This window comes from Mastigoproctus giganteus, chromosome 6 (assembly GCF_048544385.1).
Source record: "Mastigoproctus giganteus isolate SK-2022 chromosome 6, ASM4854438v1, whole genome shotgun sequence".
In the NCBI taxonomy this organism is placed as follows: Eukaryota; Metazoa; Arthropoda; class Arachnida; order Uropygi; family Thelyphonidae; genus Mastigoproctus; species Mastigoproctus giganteus.
In genome coordinates this window covers 140612331-140637124 of record NC_143580.1, presented here as the reverse complement: position 1 = coordinate 140637124, position 24794 = coordinate 140612331, and the positions used below count along the sequence as shown (strand labels likewise).

General features: G+C 38.0%; 1 protein-coding gene across 1 annotated transcript in view; it reads right to left on the bottom strand.

Annotated features, from left to right (window-relative positions):
- The window catches only part of LOC150084621 (serine/threonine-protein phosphatase 2A 56 kDa regulatory subunit gamma isoform-like), a 387095-nt gene that overhangs the window by 198533 nt on the left and 163768 nt on the right, over nt 1-24794 (bottom strand). The window contains exon 8 of the mRNA XM_090376516.1: nt 13177-13236. Coding sequence (XP_090232642.1) covers nt 13177-13236 — 60 coding nt within the window. The remainder of the gene's footprint in view (nt 1-13176; nt 13237-24794) is intronic.

The following is a 24794-nucleotide window of genomic DNA, read 5'->3' as shown; positions in this document are numbered from 1 at the left end:
ACTCCACGGCAGGCCATTTGAGAGTGTCCATACTTCTGGCATTTAAAACACCGTAAAGGGTTCAGAACGTATGGACGCACTGAACAATTGATGTATCCAGCTTCAATCACATCAGGAGGTTTAGGAGAGTTAAAAGTCAGGATAACGCTCCTGGTTTTAACAAGTTTTCCATTCCTTCGCGCAGTAATTCTTTTGACGGCAATAACTCCCTGCGGTTTTAATTCGGAGCAGATTTCCTCTTCGGTTACGTCGAGAAGGTCCCACTCCAAAATGACACCTCTCGATGAATTGAGTGTTCTGTGTGGTGTCACTGTTATAGGGATTCCTCCGATTGATGTTGTTCGGAGTAGATGTTCAGATTGCCTGTCATTTTTAGTTTCAATTAAAAGGTCTCCAGAACGAAGCCTCTTAACTGATTTGGGTGAACCTGCTAACCCGTCTAACCCTTTTTGAATAAAAAAGGGCGACATTTTACCAATCGGTGTCTCATTGGTAGAATGCATAATTAAAAACCTTGGGACAGGCCCTGATGGTAATTCGGTTCGCTGCCTCTTTTTAACAATAATGCTATCTGTTTCTTTATCACTGGTTTTGGATAGGGACCGGGTTGGGGCCCCTGAAGAAATAGGTTTATCAGGATTCATAGAAATTTTATTTGGTTCAGTGCCCGGGCTCCCTACCCATCACGGAGCCCAAAGGGACTCCCACTACCCGGCATGCAATAAATGCGCTCGGGAGTGGGACGCCAGGGCTACCCAGACACCATACCCGCACCGCCGCCAGCCTGAATCCTGTCCCTCGGACCATGAGGGTAGGGGCGTGGCATTGACACGGTTGACCCTCGCAGGCGAGCCTACTAGCCGATTGATCCTAGCCGGGCCTTCCAGGACCTCCCGTCTTGTCGAAGCAGGGGCCAAAGTGGTGTATTGAAGCTGGGCCCCTCAACCACGAGGATCCCCCTTTCCGAATTTCCACGGGTCGCAGCGCACGGCAAACACGCCGGATTCCATTGATGTAAGCCTGGAACCTGGGCTGTGGGCGTTGGATCCCAATGATGCTAGTCTGGAAGTCCAGCAGTGTCACTGGGAGGTCCCCTCACCACATACAGGTGCCCACGTCGAGGGGCTCGCTCAGTAAATATACAGTGGGTATTATCGGTCAGGAGTAGAAATTGAATCCCATGGGAGACTGAAACCCTCTAGAAGTGGAGGGGTAACCTGACCTTTTTTCTTTAGAATCACTGGTGTACTAGTGGATAAATTGTTTATTAAGGGCACACCGGATTCCATTGATATAAGCCTGGAACCTGGGCTGTGGGCGTTGGATCCCAATGATGCTAGTCTGGAAGTCCAGCAGCGTCACTGGGAGGTCCCCTCACCGCGTACAGGTGCCCACGTCGAGGGGCTCGCTCAGTAAATATACAGTGGGTATTATCGGTCAGGAGTAGAAATTGAATCCCATGGGAGACTGAAACCCTCTAGAAGTGGAGGGGTAACCTGACCTTTTTTCTTTAGAATCACTGGTGTACTAGTGGATAAATTGTTTATTAAGGGGGGAAAAAAAGGCAAAGGAAGCCCACATGAGAAGAATGGCAAACTTCAAAAACGTTTACCGGCGAAACTACGTTATGAACATTTTTTACGATGCCAGAACTTCCAATATGACTCTGTTCGTGATTCAATTAGTGATTCTAAAGAAAAAATGTCAGGTTACCCCCCCTCCACTTCGAGAGGGTTTCAAGCTCCCGTGGGATTCAACTTCTACTCCAGGCCGACAACACCTGTTTGTTTACCAAGTTTACCTGTCTGTTTACCAAGCAAGCTTGTTTGTTAGTTATTTGTCAGTTATTTTAGGAGCATTAGCAACTAAGGCCATATTGCTCCGGGAATATGCGGTGGTCATTCCCTGACCTTTCCGCATCCTCCGTATTTGGTGGTGAGGGACTCGAACCCCAGTCTAATCAAGAAGCATATGCTACGCACTGCTGCTCCTTCCCACCTGGCTACGGAGGCACCCACCGAACAAGCAACAATACAAATGCCGTTACGGCAAAGTACTTTTACCGGTAAATTTCATCGAACTTTTGCGTGCTTCTCTTGCAGGCTTTCTTTACCTTAGCCTATTTTCCTGTAGCCAATGTCTCTATATCTTTTTTTTTTTTTTTTAGAGTAGCTGAATTTTGTTTTTTATGATATTGTACGGAATGGTTGCTGGCATTGTCCATTTCTATAACAGAGTTAAAAGATAGATTTGGAAGTAGTTAATTTTCAATCTATTTGCCAAACTTTTCAAAGTTCATATCATTTTGATAGTTACCAGTCTTCTGCCTCGATTTAAAAATTAGTAAGACATCATTTACAAAGTGTTTATCTCTACCAGTGTGAATAATAACCAATCATGAGCCCTTTCCACTTGCTGTAAGCATATCATTTTTAACCTCTGATTGTCAACAACTTCCTAATGTGTGCATGAAATGCAAATACGTTTCATGAAGATATATTATTTGTTTTCCATCAGATCTAGCATTTCTCATCTTTATATTGATACAGCAATGATGCCATTTCCGATTTCTCAATTAATATTTTCCTTCTAGACTGGCATTTTTTCCACTTACCGATCTCTTTAGTTTTTCTAAGAAGATCCTTGCTGCAGTCCAAATTTAAATCCTCCTTTACTACAGAGAAAAGTTTATTTAAAGGAACAGGAATGTTTTTAGCATATGAATTGAGATTTTGCGACAAATAGCGCATATTGTAAAATCATCTATTTCTATTCTTTTCACCAGTTCTACACAGTAGGAGTAATAAACTTAATTTTCCATCAATGTTCCATAACTTACTTAGCATCTTTTAACACTTTTTTTTTTAACTGTGGTTTCGGAAACTCTTTTTGTTTCAGTTGTAGCTTTGTTATAATTTATATCAAAATCTAACTCTCTTGAACATAAATACTCAGTAACATTATATACAATTTTCTGGCTCTTAGTGGTTTTCCGAAAAATAAATTTGGGCATTTTCATGCTTTCACTTTTCACTACAGTTTACACAAACACTTCCAGGAAGATGGCTAATTATACCTGATACAACTGACTAGCTACCCTAAAATTGGACAATGAACTAGTATATATGCACAAGCAATTCTGTGCAGGTTGCCATCCAAATTGCTGGACTATAATACCCCTCCTAACTCAATTTTTAGGCCTTCCATAACAGGCACATCAACAACAATACTAAATGTCACACAGTTTTGTGAAGGAATCTCTTCAGAACACTATTTGAATATCTTCTGATATTCAAAACAGCATCTTCTGAATAACCTTAAAGCATAAGATTATTTCAGTTTATTCAGAAGATGCCCAATGCTGTTTGCAGTAGTTATATTCCAAAGTTGATAATGGAAGTGGCTCCATAGCTGATTACAGCAAGTTGCTTTTTGATTTGATGAATTTTTATGTTTTTTTATTATTATTATTACAAAAGGTCACCACAGTGAGACAATGCCTGGATTCATATTTCTGAAAAACACACCTGTATGATCAGCACAACTCAGAGGAAGATGTCGCAAGCCAAGGTGCAAATAACCATTCAGCATGACATCATTATCACTATGAATGCTACATCTATTTTTGCATTTCTTGCATGCTGTTTGTTATGCTTATTTGTTTGTGAATTCTGATTACATCACATTTTCTGCCATTTAAAATTGAAAAATCAAAGTACACAAGCCAAATGCATTTTTCAGATTTTAGAATACATGGAAAACCTTGCTTATACATCCTCTCATTTACACTGATATTTTTGGCATCTTACTCAAAGCCACTGATTACTCACAGCTTCACACCACAAGGACAATAAACTTATCATAAATTGCACTGAACACAACTAATCCTGTGGGTTTTTTTTTGTGAAATGTAGGCAGGGGGGCAAATCCAGGTTTTGTGGGGCCTGAAGTTTATACAATTTTTGGGGGTCTCTTTAAGAAAAAAAGATAACTACTGTAAAGGGAAAAAGGAAAGAGAAATTTCTTCCACAAAGGTGAAAACAATGGTCTCAGTGGTTTTTTAAATTCTATGCTGTGGGAACAACAAATGAAAGTGCCAACAACAACAAATTCTAAATTGGATGCATTCAGGAATGTTATCATATAAGCCACTAGGCTTTTTATAATAACTAAGAGATGCTGTCCAAGACTTAGACTAAATGGACATTAAATGAACTGAGAATTGTGGCAGAGAAGAAAAATGTATGGAATTTATATAAATTATCAAGTGATACAGAAGCCTGCAGTAAATATATACTAGTCTGTAATCGTCACAAAGAGGTTAGGCAAGGTAAGGTAGATTATGAGAAGCTCTGGCAAATAACGCAAGGAAAAAGCCGTAAAGCCTCTTTATATATAAACAGTAAAAAGAAGAAGGTAAGTCACATTGGTGCACTAGATATGGCACCTCCGTAGCCAGGTGGGCAGGAGCAGCAGTGCATAGCACATGCTTCTTGATTAGACCTGGGTTCGAGCCCGTAACGACCAAATAAGGAGGATGCAGAAAGGTCAAAAGAATGACCACCGCATATCGCCAGAGCAATATGGCCTCAGTTGCTAACTCCTAAAAGAACAAATAACAAAAACAGCACTAGATATGATTGGTTTAAAAATGTTCAGGATATGCTTGTCTTGTGACATTAATCATGATTCGGGATACATACGAATTGATGACATAATAGTTACACCATTATTACAGCCAATTAGCATTTAGCATTTGTTTCTCCCCCATAACCAAGCTTACATGCATTGGCACTGCCTTATTAGGTCTTGCTATTAGCGATGGTCAGTCAGTGTTGATTTTAGTTTAGTCTTGTTTGGTTGTTGGTTGCGATTTGGAAAGTAAATAATACCTCGTGTCTATAGATTAACCATTCGTAACTTGCCGCCATTGTTAAAAGATACGTGTGCTAGCGTACGGTTTAACGGAAATCGAGATAGCGTAAGGTTTAATGGAAAACTAGATAGCGAGTATAGTAGTATCAATCAATCAGTAAAATTTATTAATCTTATTAAATTTCATTGTCAATTGAAATGTACTTTTTTAACTAAATAAATATAGTGACCTAGTTATTACAAACGTAACATCATAAACTAATACAAACACATAAGTTTTGATACCAAAATACATATATATATATATATATATATATAGTGTTATAACTGCATTGGGACCAGAGCAGCAAAGCAAAAGGCTCAAACTAGTGGAAGTGCTGTGGCTCAGGGGAGAACTGAGGGGGGAGGTTATCCTCTGATTCACATTCTGTTGGAATGCACTGCTTGTTTGATGTTTGTGGAGAAATCAGGAATGGGACATGATATTGCCAAGGGGAATGTCTTTGTGTGTGTGCGCACGATGTAAGGAGTGCGAGGAAATCAGGTGCCAACTCGGCAATGTTATGGGCTTATATGAGAGCTTGAAGGAGAGGTGGGTGCCCTCGAAGGATTTAAATTATAAGGGGCCCATCAAGCTCCCAGCTGCCCACATCAATGCTAGAGCTTACAATTGAACATCAGCAAAACAGTGGCAACCCCCAAAGCAGAATGCGCTGGTCCCAATGGAACTAGTTGTAGGTGACTCTACTGTCAGGGATATTGTGCAAAAAGGATAGATGAAACAGGACCAGAGTATGTCTGCCAAGGGCAAAGGTTGATAACGCTGTAGGGTAGATACCGCCCTTTAAAGGCACAAAGGGTGATATTGTTGTACTCATTGGCACTAATGATATTAAGAGTAGGAGACCAGCAGAATTACTTAACAACAAAAAGACAATGCTGAAAAAGCCAAGAGTTAGCATTGAATTTGAAAGTGTCTGCAAAATTCTGCCCAGACACGATAGGAGGGAGTATATGATGAGAGCCTTGTCGATCAATTCGGCCCTGGAGAGATGGTGCAAGGCTCGAGGGAGAATTTTTCTCAGCTTGGCTGGGCTTGTTAACAGGAGAGACTGCTTCTACAGGGATGGGACACACTTAAATAAAAGGTGCAAGAATATTTGCTGATGCTATCGAGGCAGAGTTAGGTGGGTTGGAAAACTGGTAGTTTGGGGGGGATACACAGACTAATAGATTAACAGTAGCCGCTGGCAGAGGTAAAAGTGTTTCTTGCACTACTTCTATTGAAATGCAATTCAGCAGCAGTGTGGAAAGCAAGGCAATGGAAATTTCCAAGACTGCTGGGAACAAGTAAATACATGGGCTGCGTTAGGGTAACTAAGGGTAGAAATAGGTGCATGGATACTTGCATGTACACCAATGCTAGGAGTATAGTTAATAAATTCGATGAGTTTGAAGTGCTAGTCAAGACATCAAAGGCAGATATTGTTGGGATACCAGGGACATGATGTCACAGACATAAGAAGTGCAGAACTGGAATTTGGGGAGTACAATATGTACAGAAAGGATAGACAGAACAGGAAGGGGAGTACAATATGTACACAAAGGATAGACAGAACAGGAAGGGAGGAGGGGTTATGCTGTTAGTTAAGAAACACAAAATCTACAGTAGTGCATCCAATTGATGTGGGTGGACAATGCAATGTTGAGTCTGTTTGGTATGACATAAGCACTGGGAAAGGAAAAATGAGAGTAGATGTGTGTTATAGGCCTAATGAATCTGATGAGTATAATGAGCAATTGGGCAGAGATGTACAGTGGGCCAGTAAACTAGAGTGTCTTATAATGGGGGATTTTAATTTCCAGGATATTGACTGGAATTTGTGGGTTGGTCACTCACACATTAGCAATGCTTTTGGGGATTTATTGGATGATTGTTTTCTACAGCAGCATGTTCAGGAGGCAACTAGAGGGCATAATACTCTTGATCTGATTATCAGTAGTGATTCTTCATGCAACAAGAATCTGCAAATAAAGGAACCACTAGGTGGCAGTGATCACAGTGTGCTGAAGTGGGATTTACCATCAAGTGTAAAGTGAAGAGTTTTTGCTTTCGTAAAGGTGACTACGGTGGTCTGAGACAGTATTTAAAATCTATACGGTGGGACAAACTGATGATGTTACCAACAGCAAATTCAAAATGGGAAGCGTTCAAAGAATTAATCTTGGAAGGTACTAGGCTTTTCATACCAACAAAAAAATATTGTTCAAGATTTAGGCCTAAATGGATGTCAGATGAACTAATTAGACATGTGACAGAGAAGAAAAATGCATGGGATACATATAAATTAACATGTGACGCAGAAGCCTATGAAACATATAAGCTGGTCTGTAACCAAGTTACAAAGGAGGTTAAGGCAGGCAAAAGCAGATTACGAAAAATCTTTGGCACAGGATGCAATGAAAAACAGCAAAGAGTTCTTTACTTATGTAAACTCTAGAAGGAAGGGGATGAATCAGATTGGTCCACTTGATATCGATGGTTCAACTGTTCATGATCCTGCTCAGGTAGCTAACAAATTAAATAAATATTTTGCATCTACATTCACACGCGAGGAGTTATTTAGGGAGGGGAATGCCAAAGGTGTATTCAACTCTGGCAATAATCTAGATAATCTTGTAATAACTGAGAGTAAAGTGGGGGGGAAATTGTTGAAGATAAACATAAGAAAGGCACCTGGGGTGGATGGAATCTATCCAGTTATATTAAAGGAGGTGGCAAAGGAAGTAAGCAAATCCTGAGCCATAATTATGAGAACTTCCCTGGACTCAGGGGAGGTACCCATGGACTGGACATGTGCAAATATGATCCCAATCCACAAAGGAGGATCAAAAGCTGACACAAGTAATTATAGACTTGTGAGTTTAACTTCTGTTCCAGGGAAATTAATGGAAGCACTGGTTAAAGAAGCATTGCAGGATCATCTAGACAAGACTTCAGTTATAGCTCGGACACAGCATGGGTTTGTTAAGGGGAAGTCTTGTCTGACAAATCTGATTGGATACTATGATGTAGTTACAACGGAACTGGATGCAAAGAATAACTTTGATATCATATATCAAAGTTTCTAAGATCCAATATATATCATATATATTGGATCTTAGAAAGGCCTTTGATACTGTTGCACAGGGAAGACTGCTGCACAAATTGGAGCAGTGTGGCAATGGTTGTTTTTTTTTGTTATTTGGTTTTTAGGAGCATTAGCAACTAAGGCCATATTGCTCCGGGATATGCGGTGGTCATTCCCTTGACCTTTCCGCATCCTCAGTATTTGGTGGTGACGGGCTCGAACCCTGGTCTAATGAAGAAGCGTGTGCTAACCACTGCTGCTCCTTCCCACCTGGCTACGGAGGCGTCGTGTGGCAATGGAGGCAAATTGCTGCTATGGATAAAGGGATGGTTGAGTGGGAGAAGACAGAGAGTGGTAATCAATGGACACTGCTCTTTGTGGACTAATGTTATTAGTGGAGTCCCTCAGGGTCCATTGTTATTTTCTGCATTTATAAAAGATATTGATGATGATATATCAGGCTTAATGTCCAAGTTTGCAGACGATACGAAGGTTGGCAGGGTTGTTCTTGTCACTAATGACAGTACACTGCTGGAACACGATCTAGAAAATTTGAGCAGATGGGCTGAGAGGTGGCAAATGAAGTTTAACATTGACAAATGTAAAGTACTACATATGGGAAGCAGTAATCCCAGAGTAACGTATCAACTCTGTGGAACCACACTGACAGTGGTAGAGATTGAAAAGGACCTGGGGTAATTGTGTAGGCAGATATGAAGTTTTCTGAGCAGTGCAGACGGTCTGCAAGAGTAGCTCATGGTGTCTTGTCAATGATATAAGGAATTTTTCTAGCAGGGATAAGGAGGTGATTATCCCTTTGTAAAAGGCAATGGTCAGGCCACACCTTGAGTACTGTATAAAGGTCTGGAGGCCTCATTTTAAGAAGGATGTAGAGCTGTTGGAACAAATATAGAGAAGGGCAACAAGATTAGTGAATGGATCAAAGGGTTGTTCTTACGAAGAAAGGCTTAAATTTCGTAAATTACAGTGTCTGGAGACTAGGCACCTCTGAGGTGATCTGATTGAGGTGTATGAAGCTTTGAATGGTTTGAGCATGCTCAAACCATTCAAGGCTTTATTCTTCCTCTTGCTCAAAATAATCGCCTGAGAGGGCATAAATTCAAATTGAGGAAAGACGGTTGTGGGACTGATGTGCGGAAGTTTGCCTTTAGCCAGTGGGTGGCTGATTGCTGGAACAAACTTCTATCTGTCTTTGTAGAAGTTGATAGCTTAAATAGATTCAAGGCAGAACTTGACAAACATTTGGACTGAGTGGATGGGCAAAATAAGGGGTTTTTTTGGCTGATTCTATATAAGCTTGCTTTCTTGCATCATGTGACTTTGCTAATGCTAACTACAAATTAAGTGCAATAATTTTGAATGCTAGAAACATAAATATAGTTCGTTTTTTTAGTTCTATTTAAGTCAATCTTGTAAAGTGCATGAAAGCAATCCCTTTCTGCAATGACTAATAATAATAAAAGAAGAGCTGCAAAGAAGATGTGCTTTGTTTGATGAAAAATGGATGAATTTTTCATCAAACAAATGAATAGAAAAAATGGAACAGAAAAATTTTCTCATGGAAATAAATGGGAAGGTGTGCGTGCGTGTGTGTGTGTGTGTGCGCGCGTGTGCGTGTAATTTATAAAGAATCGATTGCAGTTTATATAAAGTACAACCTTGAATGTCATTATTTGACCAAGCGTATGGCATATGAAAAATTGAAAGACACTGTGTTTAGAGACAAGCTAACGTATTTAAAAGAATCTTTATGCAAACAGCAAGCTATTTTCAAAAGACGTATTATTCATCAAAATACATCCGTAAGGGAAGCAAGTTACGAAGTGTGTGAGCTAACTGCAAAGAAACTGAAACCAAATGTCGAAGGCAAGTTTGTTAGAGTATACAGTTGCTGTTGAAAGAATTTTAACTCCAGAAAAAGTCAGACTGTTTAAGAATATTAGTTTATTACAGAGGACAGTTTCTGGCCATATAAAAGACATGACTAATGATATCTGTCAAGTATCCTGGAAACAGGTAGCACCAGAATTTGTTTTATTCCATAGCTGTAGATGAGACAACAAATATAGCAAATACATGACATATTTGGCTATATTTGTACATGGGATAATGGCAAACTTTACGATACGAGAAGATTTACTTGCTTTAAAATTGATGCATAGGTTGGAACTACCACAGGTAAAGATCTCTTTTCAGAAATCAAATCTGAAAACCAAAATTTTCAAATTTTCAAATCTGAAAAGTGATAACTTATTTCGATTTACCCTACCAAAAACTGAGAGGTGTAGTTATGGACAGTGTGCCATCTATGGTAGGATCTCAAAAAGGACTTGTTGCTTTAATTAAGAAAGAATTGGAGAGCAGTCAAATGGCCTCCGCAGCCCAATGGTCAACAGCAGGAGTGCAGTAATACACACTCTTTGAGTAGACTGAGGATCAAGCCCCTGACTGCTAAATATGGTCAATCTGCCAACCAGCACTGGACCAGCATGGCAGATAATAGTCCACTTCCCTCAACATGAATTGTTTGCGAGGTTCACATCCTGCAGTGGATTGATAATGGGTGCTGCTTTACCTTACCTTTACTACCAACTGGAATCTAATGTGTTAATAGTATGTCGCTGTCTCATTCACCAACAAAATTTATGTGCATATTCTCTAAGAATGACCAATGTGATGAAAGTGGTAACAAAATGTATTAACTTTCTAAAAAATAAGCGATCGAACAATAGAGAATTTAAAGAAATGTTAAAAGGACCTTGAAGCACAATATGGTGATTTATTGTACCATTGTGGGATTTGATGGTTAAGAAAAGGGCACATGCTCAAGCACTTCTATGAGCTAAAAGATGAAGTGAAACTCTTCATGGATATTAAAGGATATTAGTCAGTGGGTGGTTAATTGCTGGAACAAACGTCCATCTGCCGTTGTGGAAGTTGACAGCTTAAATAAATTCAAGGAGGAACTGAACAAACATTTAGAAGGAATGGTTGTGCGAATTTTTTTTTTTTTTTTTTTTGGCTGATGCTACATAAGCTCATATGCTTGCTTTCTTGCATCACATGCCTCTATTACTATTACTATTATTTTCCTGAATGCTTCCCATTTAGAATTTGTTGTTGTAACATCATCAGTTGGTCCCATTGTATAGAATTTAAAAACTGTATGTATATTGCTATGCATATTATTTATACACTGTTTTATCCTCTCTACTAAATTATTTGTCCCAGGTCAGGTCATGTGGTGTAATATGCAATAAATGAATACAGTAATACCCCGACTTACGCTACCTCGACTTACGCGAACTCGGAGTTACGCGGTTCTTGATTTTTTCGTTTGGCAACGCTGCCGCCCGTATCTTCAAGGTTGTTTTTCATATGTTATCGATATACGGTGCGACGGCGGAGAATGAGAGCGAAAGATCAACAAAATTCAACTTTGCTGCTTTTATGTTTTTTATATCAGTGAAGGGGAAACACATTTCACCATAATAACATAAAAACCAACACAATTCCAGCTATCGGTATAATCGCAAATGCAATTAGATCGAGTTTACTACTAGTTTATAACAGATTTCACTAGCAGAAACGCAACTGGATTTTTATTGTTTTATGGTAGTAACCCCTAGAAATGTGAGGTGTTAATAGTGTATGTTAATAGTGCCTTTATGGTGTTGTTTATTCAGTTGCTACATGCGCGCAGCTTTGTTTATGCGTATCAAGCGTGCCTCCTCGTTTTGTAATTGTGCTTTATTCCCTAAAAATGAGTAAAATACTTAAAAGGTGTGAAAAGGAAGCGTCCTGGTGAAGACACTGCAGATTCAGAGAGAAAAAGAAAAGCAATTATCGATAAACAGAGGCGGACTGGGTCAAAAATTCTTACCCGGGAAAATTTATAGTGGCCTCATACTATGGTTTATGGCCAAAATCACACCGGCCCACCGGGGTTTCCCCGGTAAGGCTTATGGCCAGTCCGCCTCTGTCGATAGAGAAAAAATATGGAATTGTGAAACGCTTTGAGCGAAATGAAAGACCATGTGATATTGCACGTGCTACAGGGCTAAATGAAGCAACGGCGAAAAGCACATGACAATTGCAAACTTGACAGTTTGAAAATTGAAAAGGGCTCAATTGTAAAGGGCTTAAAAATTTTAGAAAACAGACTCCAACGAAGAACGCGTTATAGCTACAAAGCAAGGAATAAAAAAATTATTAGCTTGCTACGAAGAAATTCTGTGTGAAAAAAAGAAGCCGCTGTGTCGTCAGACGAATTTGTTAGATTTTATGAAGCCATCGACATCGAAATAACTTTTTAACGTAAGTCATTTGTTTTTTTAATACATATTTTGTATTAATATGTATAAAGAACTGCAATTTTATTAATATTTTTCTTCTAAACTAGTGTTTTTGTTAGTCCTTGGTCCCAATTAAGTAAAATTTATATGTATTTATATGCAAAGTTGTACCCCGACTTACGCGAATTCGACTTACGCGATTTTCGTGGGACCCACCTATCGCGTAACTTCGGGGTATTACTGTATTTAGTTATTTTTTTTATCAGTGGTGGCATGGCAGCTGCCACAAATTTTGGAACTCCCACCTTGAGTCTTATACAAATCAAAATTTAGAATGTACATGAGGAGGTCGGTATAATGATGGTAGAATGCAAGTGGGGTCACATTTCAAACAATTAAGTTTTGAAATAATTTTGACTTCATGCCCAGAGGAACATAAAACCCTTAATGCCTGCCAAAAGGTTAAGGCATTTTCTGCTAAAAGTGTTGAATAAAAAATGCAGAATGTAGAACATGAATACCGCATTACCAAAATTACAAAAAGGATCTGTAATCAATAGAAGATGCTCCCTGATTAATTACACAGTTGCAACATATAGGTTAGTGCGTAACTATCATTTTAACTTAGCCATCTAACAAAGTAGTTAAAATGAGATATAACCAAAACGATGCCAAGTTAATTTATTAATTTAACTACTTTGGTAGATGGCTACGTTAAAATGATGGTTTTGCACTAACCTATATGTTAGTCATTCTACCTCGCACGAGGCCTTTGCCCTCAAATATTTTATAGTTTACACAGTTTCATTAAACTCTGTAACCTGCCCAACAACAGTTACATTAAACTCTCTTACCTGCCCAATATTTCCAACAATTCTGCAACACCATTATGATGCTCTGTTTCATAAATAAACCTATAAATATATAAAACAAATATGAATTAAATTAAAATCACTATTTAAACTTGAAATTACCAGTAACTAGACAATTATGAAGTTCATTTCAACTTTAAATATATCATGTTGATTTCTCCACGTTTTCCATATCACTAGAGAAACTCATGATTTGTGAAGGGATTGATATAAAATATTAAATTTTTGCACATATGCTCACTGAATTCTAATATATACCACAATTAAGAAACATTATGACCAGCAACAATCTGAATCTAATATCAAAAATAAATAAATGAATAATGGAAAACTTCTATAATTAATAAGATATATTAATTTTTCACTGTGTTTTAATAGCAATGTCAATTTACATCTGTATACTTCTAAGATTACAAAAATTAAGCTCCAAAGACTAGTTCAATTTATCTTCTTCAACAGCTCTCAAACCTAAATCATCACTAAATCAAGCACACTTTAAAGTCTTCAAAACATTACTTTATATCATGTTTATAACTCATGAAAGCAGCAAAATGTACTGTGCAAGAAAGTGAATTAACACTTTCTTGCAGAGTAATATCAGTCAGGCCACGAGGAAACATTATTAAGGTGTCTTTAAACAATTATACTCAACTGAGATTCCAGGGTCTCCCCCTCCCTCCCACACAAAAAAAAAAAAAAAAAAAAAAAAGCCTTTCTAAGTTGTTTACACGGGCCAAGAGATTCTTCACTGAGAGATTTGGTCCTAGACCTTTTCAAATAGACAGCAAGTAACATGACTATATAATTCTCAAACTGAATGCCACAGCTTCTCAAAGGGTTGCCACCATGTTTACAAAATACATGCTATTTAAAATAAAACTTACTCTTTAAGCATGCAGCAAACAGTGTTTCAGAATCACTACATTACTTACTTTGGGGGAGAGAGAGAGAGAGAGAGAGAGAGAAATAATATCTTTCTTTATTTAAATACCCAAAATATTACCTATAATGATCACAGTATAGCTATCCATAATTATTTCTGAATGAAATTACTGAGAAAAATTAATTTGAAGGGATGGTAATTTCTGATGTAAAACATATTTTCTGACTAACTTATTTGAAACATTAAAGATCAACAAAGTTACTCTGTGTGTGTGTGTGTGTGTGTGTGTGGCCTAGGCAAATTTGTGGCTACGTGCCTTTTTTTCGATAATTGGCAAAATCGAAATAAATACAGTAATATTATATACAGTCTGACCTCTGTTTAATGATCTTTATAGCGAAGTTTTCTATTTAGTAAATTTTTTGAATTCCTCTTGGTGATTACATTTAAAATAGTTTCCGTAGAACGAAGAAAATTTTCCATATAGTGAATGGATTGTGTCTAAAATTAATTGGGCTTTTGTTGTTTTATTTAAATTAAAAATCACAATATTCACGATTACCTATTTAGCATTAGCATGGGCACGTGATGCAAGAAAGCAAGCTTATATAGCATCAGTCAAAAAAAACACACACACACACCCTTCTCATTTCACCCATCCACTCGCTCTAAATGTTTGTCTAGTTCTGCCTTGAATCTGTTGAATCTGTCAACTTCTACAATGACAGGTGGAAATTTGTTCCAGCAATCAACCACCCGCTGGCTGAAGACAAACTTCCGCACATCTATCCTACAACTATCTTTCCTCAATTTAAATTTATGCCCTCTCAGGCAATTATTCTGAGCAAGAGGAAGAATCCCATTAGCACTGAGCATGCTCAATGCTGATGGGATTTACATGGCAAGAACAAAAACACTATACAGTACACACACATTATTTATAACTTCTAGCTTATTCAGTACTGTATCACAGAACGTACACAATGCGTGAATTGCATAACTACTATGCAAGCGATCGACTAGATAGAGATCCAGAATCTGAGTGGACCTTGTTCAAGAAGATAATGACAGATGCTGCAAATGCAAATTTTGGACGGGTCTAAAGGAAAGCCAAGAGATACTCGATACAATGGAGTGCAGGAAAAACTTTAAGAACAAAAATGTAGAAAAATATAAGATGCATGACAGTTTTATTAAAACAGAAATAAGGAAGACTAAACACACATGGATAGAGGAGAGATGTAAAAGGATTGAATATTTGCAAAATGAGCATAAGGAACATCTAGTCCACAAAGAAGTGAGGGAACTAAGCAATATCATAAAAGACCGTGCAAGAGACCACATTCTGGATAAAAACAACAGGGAATTTGTGGACAAACAACAGAAAAAGGATAGATGGCAAGAATATCTGAGGGAACTATACTGTGAGGACGACAGACAACTAGGAAATGACAACACCCAAACAGAAGGCGAACATCAAGACTTTCTGATGGAAGAACTGGAGCAAGCGATTAAATTAATGAAAAATAACAAACTGGCATTGATAACATCCCAGCCGAAATGCTCAAATGCCTTGGAGCAAGAGCAACAGCTCCTCAATATTTTTGATAATATCCTAAATGGAGGGAAACAATCCCTTGAGTTTCTGAGATCCATCTTTATTCCCATACCAAAAAAGATAAGACTCGCAAGCCAAAGTCCTCTTGATTATGCTGTACGACCTCTATGCTGAAACAATTATAGATTTAATACAAGATTCTAAAGAAGGAATTACTGTTAATGGTTCAGTTATCAGTAACCTGCGATATGCAGACGATACTGTTCTCATTGCAACATCAGAAGAAAAGCTACAAACACTCCTCAACAAAGTGGTAACAGCCAGTGAGCAGATAGGCTTAACAATTAATGCCAAAGATCAAAACTATGGACATAAGCAAACACCTTGACTGGAATCAAAATACGCTGTGGCAACTCCCCATCGAAGAGGCAAGTAGCTTTAAATCTTTAAAAATAATAATGACCAAGGCACAGAAATTAGAAGCAGAATTGGTATGGCCAAAAAGGTATTTAAGAATCTTAAGAAACGCCCTCTGTGACACAAAAGTGGATTTCCAGAAAAGATATCGTATGGCTAAATGCTACACATGGGGCACTCTCCTATATGGATGTGAGACCTGGGTCAAGCGGAAATCAGAAAACTGGAATCCTTCAACATGTCGACACTGAAAAGAATGCTCAAAATTCCGTGGACAGATTGCGACACCAATGAATGGATCCTTAAGAGGGCAAGAACCACAAGGACACTACTAACTACAATTGCAAAGAGAAAGACTGCCTACCTTGGGCATATTATAAGAGGCCCACAATATGACCTGCAGAGACTAATCCTGCAATGGAAGATTAAAGGCAAAAGAGCAAAAGGAAGACAAAGAAAAAAGTGGCTTGATGGCATCAAAGAATGGAAAGCGGGTCTTAAGACACAAGAACTATTTCACAAAGCAAGAGACAGCATTGGCTGTGAAAATGTCAGTCTACAACATTCAAATTGAATATAGAACCTTAAGAAGAAAATGCATTCGAACATGCGATGATGAAGCGGTCGCCTGATTGGTTCCTTCAAAGTTACGTTCTGGACAGCAAATAGATCTATGCTGCTATGCAGTATATACTCAGATTTAAGGATGCATGCAGGCTTGAATCGCCCTCTGAAAACATGAAATTTGGCAAAAATTAATTTTCACAACCTGCTCTCATCCTGATGGGACATCATTTAGGGGTGCAATTTCGACATTGTCGCCATTTCGACACCCCAGCTAGCCTCGGGTATCGAAATAACTTGGCATGGCACTGATGTCAGCTGTCAGTGGCGCCCTTCTGATAATAGCGCCCTTGGCATCTGCCCCAATGCTAAGGTGTTCCTACGCTACTGTGCGCGCATACCAACATATAAAAATAGAATTACCTTTGGAGGACTTGACATTAACCATTCCTCCGTTTTAGCAATAAATAGTTTAATTCAATTAGACAACCAATTTACATAAATATATCATGATGAAAGGAAGAAACTAAAGGAAAAAATCACTAATTCACCCATTTCTTTTTCAATTTTAAATTACTTCATCATACTTAATACAGATAACACTGCATAAACAAAAAAGAAAAAAAAAAAAAAGTTACATTTAACGGTTTCTAATATATATTTGTGTGCTGAATCCAACAGTGACATTGATTTTTCTCTAGTTTCAATAATTTGGCAGCAATTACAGGGTTTATGTATTTACAACATTTATATGTATCACATTAGCATTACCATAGGCATATGACGCAAGAAAGCAAGCTTATGCAGCATCAACCAAAAAAAAAAACACTTCCATTTCACAACTCCATTCATTCAAAATACCGGTCCAGCTGGGCTTTAAATTTATTTAGGCTATCAACTTCCACAACAAGGGATGGGTCTGTTCCACCAACCAACTACCTGCTGGCTAGAGGAAATTTCCACACATTTATATTACATCTGTCTTTCCTCAATCTGAATTTATTCCCTCTCAGGTGATTGTTCTGAGCAAGACGAAGGATCCCATCGGCATTGAGCATGCTCAAACCATTCAAGGCTTTATACACCTCTATCACATCACCTCGCTGGTGCCTAGTCTCCAGACACCGTAATTTGCAAAACTTAAGCCTTTGTAAGAGCAACCCTTTGTTCCATTCACTAATCTTGTTGCCCTTCTCTGTACTCGTTCCAGCAGCTCTACATCCTTCTTGAAATGAGGCCTCCAGACCTGTATACAGTACTCAAGGTGTGGCCTGACCATTGCCTTATACAAGGGAATCTCCTTATCCCTGCTAGAAAAATTCCTGTATATCACTGACAATACACCTTAAGCTACTCTTGCAGCCCATCTTCACTGCTCAGAGAACTTCATATCTACCTGCACAATTAACCCCAGGTCCTTTTCATTCTCTACCACTGTCAGTGTAGTACCACAGAGTTGATACATTGCTCTGGGGTTGCTGTTTCAAAGGATGATACAACCTTTGTATCATTTGCAAACTTGGACATTAAGTTTGATATAACATCATCAACTCCACTAATAACATTAGTCCAGAGGAGCAGTGTCCATTGATTACCACTCTCTCTCTTCTCCCCCTCAACCATCCTTTATCGATAGCAGCAATTTGCCTCCAATGCCACACTGCACCAATTTGTGCAGCAGTCTTCCATGTGCAAACGGCCTCCGTAGCCGAGTGGTCAGGAGCGTGAGTGCAGTAGCACACGCTCTTTGAGTAGACCGGGGTTCAAGCCCCTGACTGCTGAATATGGTCGATCTGCCAACCCACACTGGACCAGCGTGGCAGATTAAGGTCCATTTCCCTCATCATGAATTGTTGAGGAGGCTTCCATCCTGCAGTGGGTTGATAATGGCTGCACTTTACCTTTTACCTTTACCTTCCATGTGCAACAGTATCAAAAGCCTTTCTAAGATCCAAATATATAATATCAAAGTTAATCCCTGCATCCAGTTCTTTTGTGACTGCATCATAGTATCCAATCAAATTGGTCAGGCAAGGCTTTCCCTTAACAAAACTATGCTGTATCCGAGCTAAAACTGAAGTCTTGTCTAGATGATCCTACGGTGCTTCTTTAATCAGTGCCTCCATTAATTTTCCTGGAACAAAAATTAAACTCAAGGTCTATAATTACTTGTGTCAGCCTTTGATCCTCCTTTGTGAATTGGGGTCACATTTGCACATCTCCAGTCTATGGGTACCTCCCTTGAGTGCAAGGAAGCTCTCATAATTATGGCTAAGGGTTTGCTTACTTCCTTTGCTGCCTCCTTTAATATAACTGGATAGATCCCATCACCCCCCCCCAGGTGCCTTTCTTGTGTTTATCTTCAACAATTTCTCCTCCACTTTACTCTCAGTTATTACAAAATTATCTAGCTTACTGCCAGAGTTGAACATACCTCTGGCATTCCCCTCGCTGAATAACTCCTCATGTGTGAATATCGATGCAAAATATTCATTTAGTTTGTTAGCTACCTGAGCAGAATCATCAACAGTTGAACTATAAATATTAAGTGGACCAATCTGATTCATCCCCTTCCTTCTAGAGTTTACATAAGTAAAGAACTCTTTGCTGTTTTTCTTTGCATCCTTTGCCAAAGATTTCTCATAATCTGCCTTCACCTGCCTAACCTCCTTTGTAACTTGGTTACAGACCAGCTTATATCTATCATAGGCTTCTGTGTCACATTTTAATTTATTATATGTATCCCATGCATTTTTCTTCTCTGCCATGTATCTCATTAGTTCATCTGACATCCATTTAGGCCTAAACCTTGAACAATATTTCTTAGTTGGTATGTAAAGCCTAGTAGCTTCCAATATAAGTTCTTTGAATGCTTCCCATTTTGAATTTTCTGTTGGTAACATCATCAGTTGTTGGTCCCACTGCATAGAATTTAAATACTGTCTCAGACCATCGTAGTCATCTTTACGAAAGCAAAAACCCTTCCCTTTACCCCTGATGGTAGTTACCTCTTTGAGTAAATCCCACTTCAGCACACTGTGATCACTGCCACCTAGTGGTCCCTTTATCTGCAGATTCTTAATGCATGAAGAAAGAATCACGACTGATAATCAGATCAAGAGTATTACTCCCTCTAGTTGCCTCCCAAACATGCTGATGTAGAAAACAATCAACCAATAAATCCACAAAAGCCTTGCTAGTGTGTGAGTGACCAACCCACAAATTCCAGTCAATATCTGGGAAATTAAAATCCCCCATTATAAGACTCTGATTTACTGGCCCACTCTATTTCCCTGTACAGTTTCTTGTTATACTCATCAGAGTCATTAGGCCTATAGCACACTCACACCAAACTAACTCGACACTGCACTGTCCAGCGATGTCGACTGGCTTCACTTCCTTGGATTTTATGTGTTTCTTAACTAATAGCATAACCCCTCCGCCCCTCCTATCGTGTCTATCATTTTTGTAGATGTTGTACTCCCCAAATTCCAGTTCCACATTCCTTATATCTGTGTGACACCACGTCTCTGATATCCCAACAATATACGCCTTTGATGCTTTGAGCAATACCTCAAATTCATCAAATTTATTTACCAAACTCCTAGCATTGGTGTACACGCAAGTATACATGTACCTGTTCCTATTCTTAGCTACTCTAACACAACCCATGTGTTTACTTGTACTGCAATGACTCCCAGCAGTCTCTGAAATATCCTGCATCTTGTTTTCCAGGCTGCTGCTCATTCCAATAGAAGCAGTGAAAGAATAACTTTCACCTCTGCCAGTGGCTACTGTTAATTTATCAGTCCTTGAATCCCCCCAAGATAGCAGTTTTCCGACCCACCTAACACTGCCTCGATAGCATCAGCAAATATTCTTGCACCCTTTCTATTTAAGTGTATCCCATCCCTGTAGAAGCAGTCTCTTCTGTTAACAAATACAGATCAGGCTGAAAAAATTTTACCCCTTGAGCCTTGCACAAACTTTCCATGGCCGAAGTGATCGACAAGGCTCTCATCATATACTCCCGCCTATTGTGTCTGCGAGAATTGCAAACACTTTCTAATTCAACCCTAATTCACGGTTTTTTTTCAACAGTGACCCGTACTTGTTAAGTAATTCTGCCAGTCTCCTATTCTTAATATCATTAGTGCCAATGTGTACAACTATATCACCTTTTGTGCCCTTAAAAGATGATATTCACTCTACAACGTTATCAACCTTTGCCTCTGGCAGACATACCCTGGTCCTGTTCCACCTATCCTTTTTACAAAGCATGTTCCCCCGTTTCCCTGACAATAGAGTCACCAACAACCATTAGTTCATGTGGGACCAGTGCATTCTGCCTTGGGGGGGGGGGGCGCTGTGTTGCGTGATGACTAAGTGCAAGCTCTGATGGGCCCCTCAATTTATATCCTTCGAGGGCATCCACCCTGTTCTTCAAGCTCTCATATAGGCTCATAACAATGCTGAGTTGTCGCCTGATTTCCTTACACTCCTTACATTGCGCACACACAAAAAGCCATCCCCCCATGGGAATATCATGTCCCATACCCGACTGCTCCACAAACATCATGCAAGCAGTGCATTTTAAAAGGCTGTGATTCAGAGGTCAACTGCCACCCTCAGTTCTCCTCCTGAGCCACAGCACTCCCATTAGTTTGAGCCTTTTGCTTTGCTGCTCTGAGTCATGATTTCGATTTAATTTCAATAAAATTTCAATTTCAGTACAAAATTATAACCCTAAACTTGTATCCCAACACATTTATAACGATATATATATTTTTTTAGTAACAAGTATTATCTACGAGTTCCGTTTATATAACTTCCGTATCAAGTTATGTATTAATTAATTATGTTACGTTTGTAATCTAAGTCGTTATATGTATTTAGTTAAAAGTACAATTTAACTGACAATGAAGTTTAACAAGATTAATAGATTTTACTGATTAATTGACAATATTATATTATATACTATACTATACTAAGCTTACACTATCTAGTTTGGGATATAACGTTGTGTCGTAGTATAACAATGGCGGAAAGTTACGAACGGTAAATCTACAGACACTTAAGCATTAATTAACTTCCAAATCTCGATGTCTCAATTCAGAATAAACTAAGAATCCTGACTAGGTCTATAAGCTACTTATAGAAAATAATTTGATGTAACAATTGGTCAATAAAGCGGTTAAATATGGCTAAAAAACTTCTCGTTTCGCGGAGCTGCAACTTGTAACACGTAGATTTGATACCCTTACCGATACTTTTATGCAATTACAAATCCGAGTAAAGAATAAATACACCAGATTAATCAGAAAATCACAAAATAATGCTATACTACTAAATTTAAATCAAAAGTTTTAGATAAACAATAATTTCAAATCAATAAATAAGAAAATCCACTTAGAGGCTTTGAACACTTCTGACTACCACTAGCCGATGAGATTCGAACCTGGGCCTTTTCCACCCTGTGTGAAATTATTGCATACCAAAGCCAAGATCAGAAGGGTGGTTTTGTAAATGTATGCCCTTTGCTACACTTCATATATAAAGAGAGCCCCCAAACAAAAAAAAGCCAGACATGATATAGCCAAGGAGGAAGCACTTTTGTGTATCTTTGTTGTAAACAGCATGAGGAGGTTAAGTGCAAATCGAGAATTCTCATGAGATTATATGAAGACTTGATCAGAGTTGATACTCTTGAAGGAATAAAGGAGAGGGACTCATCAAGCACTTAGCTAATGCTAGATTACAATTTTATTGACACATTAGCAGCTAAGGCTATTATGTGCCAAGACATGGTTATAGAAGGTTAAAAATAAATAAAGAAAAAAGTTCTGGTAACCAGAATTTATTTACAGTAAAGGGTCATATAAATAATATGAAGAATACAGGTAGTTCCCGACTTTAAGAGTTAATTCGTTCCTAGCGCATGCGCTTGTAAAGCGGGAATTTATTACCCGTAGACATAATGTTAAAAATAGGGGTTACGTTCTCAATGAAATTAGTTAGCTAATTAGTTTATATTTAAACAATGATTGATTTATCCAAAGAAATTAAAATGTAGCCTGTAAAATCAAACAAATTATAATAATAAAGAAATTATTTATGACTTACAAATGTTAAAGAATGTTTATTCTTCACAATCATCATAGACTAACTGTACATTGATCACTCATTATTGGCTCGGCACTCGGTGGTTTGTTGCACAAGGAGTCATTTCTTCAGAAATACTTCAAGAGGCATTTGTTTCCAAGATAATCTCTTTTCTTTATAAATTTCAATAGCATGCATAGGCATTTTTTAAAGGAATGCACAAATTGCAACTAACACGATTTGCGTGGAGTAACAAGTTTACAAAGCTTAAAAAAAGCGAATGAAGAGAAGATTCTGAAAATTTATTTGTTTTTTATACAATTGAAAATTTCATTTAAGTGGAAACATTTTAACATAACATAAAAATCCACACAATCCCAGTTATCAGTATTTTCGCAAATGAAATAAGATCGAGTTTACTACCCATTTATAATTGCTTGCAGTAACAGAAAAGCCCAATAAACCGGAAAGTGCAAATTGTTTTTATTATTTTATGGTAGTGACCTCAAGAAATGCAATTCAGAAAAATATCACAAAGGTGTTCAAAATTGGTTCTTATAATAGAACATATGATAACGATGAAAGTGTAGTGCATTTTGATGATTTGAACTGGTAACTAATACAATTTATATTATAAAAACAACCTTTTAGAGAGTTATATAGCAAAAATTTAAACTTTCGAGGGTTCGCATTACGATATTTTCACGATACAATAGTGTCTCTGGAATGGATTAATATCGAAAAGCAGGGTGCACTGTATTGTATAGCTACGCATGTGGTTTGAAATGCAATATTTGTAAATGTTTAACATTCATTTTTTGCAATTAATCTTCATATTTATGATTTTGCTGATACTTGATACTTGGGGGGGGGGAATCGTAAAGCGGGGGGGGAATCGTAAAGCGGGGAGCTGACTGCACTTTGGAATGCATATGATTGATCAAGACAAGTTGTGGTCACTGCATTTCTTTTCTGCTGTGGTAGTTGCAAGTCAAGATTAGAATGGTGGTTTTGTAGTATTTGTAAATGTACGCCCCTTGCTACACTTCTAATATTGAGGTTACCAGAAAAGGTTCATATAAATAAAATAAATAAATAAAAATTTTATTTTATTAAAATTATATTTCATTTCTATGAACTTGTGACAACCTTGAAAAAGGTTACCTTGTCACAAGTACATATAAATCTAAAAAGCAGTATATTATAAAAAAATATGTATATTCAGTAATTTTTATATATTTATATAAATTAATACATTATAAAAATTTAAAAACCACTCTCACGTCATTGTCAGATAAAATCTGACAGAGTGTATAAGTCTATCAGATGGTTAAAACCAGTAAAACAAATATTATTAAAATATGCCTGATAGATATAATGTTGTTGCAGGACTCACACAAGGAATGTCATTGGTCCTCAGCAAAAAGGAATGTGTCAAATAAGTGTGTCTTATGTGTGGAGCCAAGTAAGAACAACTTCCTCTTAACGATTCCTGTGAAGATTAGAGTCAATTACAGACTTTATCTGATGTAATTTTTTATATTCAGCATGGTCCTATATTTGTCTAACAAAGGGATTATATGCTCACAAAAGCATTGTGGATGCCTATTAGGAGACTTTAAGGGCTCTGCAAGGCTTTGGGGGGGGGGGAGGTCATTGGCTTGGCCTGCACTTGTAAGTAGACGGAATCTGTTTTGCAAGAGACGGAATAAATTTAAACAAAGATGGTGCAAGTGTTTTGCCATTATCATTGAGGATACCTTAAAGATTCAGGAAAACTGCTAGTTTGAGGGAAGAAGGATAATATAGATGTGCATTTATTTGATGATACTGTTCAAAGTAACGCTTGCATACACCTCAAGAGCCCTTGCCTGTTACCGCAACAGATCATATTGGCTATATTTTCTAAGGGCAGAAATGTTTCAAATTAGCCGGTAGCTAATGCCAAAAGAGCAAGTTTAAATAACTTCAAAAGGTGTGACAAGGCAGTTAACGTACAAGAACAGTATAATTCTTAATTGTTTATACAGTAATGCTAGAAGTGCCATTGATAAAATGAGTGAATTTTAACTGCTG